We start from the raw sequence: 2,827 nt of genomic DNA, 5'->3' as shown, positions 1-2,827 counted from the left end.
CCACAGGCAAGCACTGCAGCTATATAAGTGGATGCACAGTGCGTATCGATCAGTTCGAGTTCGAGTTCCAGTGTGGCTACCGCCGAAGACATTCCGAGTTATAAAGTAACAGCCAGCCGACTACAAGTTGGAGTATAGCAGCCGTCGCGGAAAGAAGATCCGGACGTGTGTGTAATTGTGTAATTGGGAGCGTGTGATACAGTGATACCTAGCTCCCCGACTGTAAACGTGTAGCCTACTGAAGGCAGACTGAACTGATTTGCGCATAGGGTTATAAAGTGTGAAACCCCGCAACAGTGGCGACAGATTAATGCGCTTAGGGTTATAAAGTGTGAAACCCCGCAACTGTGAGATAAGTAATTGTAGCTGTTATTTGTAGATCGTTAAATAAACCAATTAACCATCTCTACGGCGTCTTCAGTAACGCAAGACATGTTACTATATTATTAGGGGAAGCTTATTAGAATGGAAGAAATACTGTGTGGAGCTAAATCATTCTTGAGAAGCCAGTAGTTTCTGAACCATTCAAGAAACCTCCAGTATTTTATGGATGCAAAAGTTCATTACTGTGTTTACAAGAACCCATAGCTGGTTGCTAGCCACCAGACAGATCCATTCCACATGTTACCCTCCTATTTCTTTTGAATATATTTTAATATTTTCCTCCTATTTATGCCAGGTCTTCTCATCTCACCATCTCAATTCAGTGCTGTAAATGAGAACATAAAACATTTCTGAACATTTTATGGGAATACAAACACCAGGGGCACTGATACCTATTGTAGTGAACAGTTTGCAGCTGCAGTCAAAGTGATAAATGGTAACAGACAATGCATAGTAAAGTTAGCTGACAGTTCCTTCTCCATTCTGATTATTGCTCAGAGCTTCTGCTTACCTTTCAAGCACCTGTCTTTTGTCTGCAACCTCCATTGTCTTCTTCTCCCTCCGCTTTGTAAAGGCAGCTACTCTGGAATTGACCTGGCTTCCCAAAGCTCCAACATTCTCATTGTCTTTGGTCCTTTATCCTGGTTTGGGTGAGTGAAGCTCTCCCAGAATGACCCACTAGTTTTTTGGGACCTGGCTGCTAGAAATACAGCCTGCAGCTTTAGGGCCTGCCTGAGAGCCTTGTTCACTATTTTCTCTCCTCCCAGATGCAGATGGATTTTTATGTTAGGTTCTTCTACCATGTCAATGAATGCCTTGCCTGCCTCCCTCCTCACATGGTTCTCATGTAGTACAGGGTAGGTGCAATGGGCCATCTCTTCAATGGGGGAATGTTCTTGATAGGATTCTCTAGCACATTGGGTCCTCATTTCCAGCTATCTGTGATAGGCGGTGGCCAGGTGCTGGTCCCCAAGGTGTTCCTGCAGGGTCTCAAGACTTTCCTCATACTGCTGCTCCTTTTGGGACTCTGTGTAGCATGTCAGAGGCCAGGCTCTGCAAGACAGTGATCAAGTATGTGGCTCCTGAGGCATCCAGCAGTTGTGTTCTGCTATGTTCCCCAACTGGCATCAGAACACAGCCCATGATGTGGATGTGTAGAACTTAGGAGGCTTTGCCACACCTATTCCTGTCCTCTGGTATATTCCACACTTGATCCTGGCATTGACTTCTGTGAGCCACGTTTTGAACTGATCACCTTAATAGACTTTAAAGGATTCTGACGATGGTGTATGCTGTACAGAACTATAAGGTTTATTTTGGACTCTATCCATCGTCCATAGGTCCAGTGATTCAGACTAGCTCTTTCTAATGGGCCCAACTGAGTAGTTCTATCTTGTCCCATCCACCTGAGGACAGAGACAGATCCAGTCTCCGAAACATTGTGGTTTTTTGTCTTACCAGATGATGGATAGAATCCAAAATAAACGTTATAGTTCTGTTCATCACCTTAAGTTTTTCAAAGCTGTGACCCTGTTTGAGACTTTAACTTTATACTTTTCTGTCCCTTCTACCTCATTTAGCTTCGTGAGATCAAATCTCTGTATATGATATTTGCATTTCTCATTTTCTTACTGACAGTCTTTCCCTAACCTTTGCAACCACCAGATAGTGGTCAGTATCACAGTCAGATTAAGCAATAAAGTAAAGTAAAAAAAGTAAAGGTATCCCTGTAACAGGCCATGGAGGCCCCTAGGGTTGTGAGATGTTGAGGTTCCCACATTTTCTAGAAAATCATCTCATAGATGGCAGCAAGGTTGTCAGACCTAAGTTCCGGCCACCCTTTACCCCCAAGAATATTCCTGGTACTCATTTCTGTTAGAGGCTGAGTTGACCCCAGGGCCATAGTGTGGCTGGAAGGGTTAGTTGAAAAAAATCCAGTGACCTCATCAGGACTTGAACCCACGACTTTCCGGCTTGAGCATAGTGCCTCAACCAACTACCCTACCGCGTGCCCCCCAAATGAAGCTATATATATATATTGTCGCGCGTCGGGCATATATCGCGACAAATAAGTTCACGCCGTATTTTATATAGCGAATTTTATTTCACATTCGCCCATACAATCACCCAAATTACAGATTTACGATTACTGCTATCTGCAGTATCACAATTAGTACACTCCAAATGCCACAATACAACTGACTGGCTGACTTAGTACAACTCGACTCGGCGACTGTTACAGTACAACTGACTGGTTGCTGGCTAACTCGGAACTAACTCGGAGGTAGCTCGAGGACTGACTCGTAGGTAGCTCCAGGACTGACTCGTAGGTAGCTCCAGGACTCACTGACTGACTCAGCACAACTGACTGTGAATAGCCTTCGCTGCGCCTCATGTAGCCTCGATCGGACCATACGGAAAACGGCCGCGTAATAGGCACCCT

At 44.7% G+C, this 2,827-nt stretch overlaps 1 protein-coding gene across 1 annotated transcript in view; it reads left to right on the top strand.

The window, feature by feature from the left end:
* The window catches only part of LOC111862557 (inactive tyrosine-protein kinase 7), a 187,163-nt gene that overhangs the window by 150,560 nt on the left and 33,776 nt on the right, over positions 1 to 2,827 (top strand). The window contains exon 11 of the mRNA XM_023848049.2: positions 1,320 to 1,455. Within this exon, the coding sequence (XP_023703817.1) occupies positions 1,320 to 1,455 (136 nt within the window). The remainder of the gene's footprint in view (positions 1 to 1,319; positions 1,456 to 2,827) is intronic.

This window comes from Cryptotermes secundus, unplaced genomic scaffold, assembly GCF_002891405.2.
Source record: "Cryptotermes secundus unplaced genomic scaffold, Csec_1.0 scaffold1376, whole genome shotgun sequence".
Classification (NCBI taxonomy): domain Eukaryota; kingdom Metazoa; phylum Arthropoda; class Insecta; order Blattodea; family Kalotermitidae; genus Cryptotermes; species Cryptotermes secundus.
This window is presented reverse-complemented; position numbering and strand designations above follow the sequence as displayed.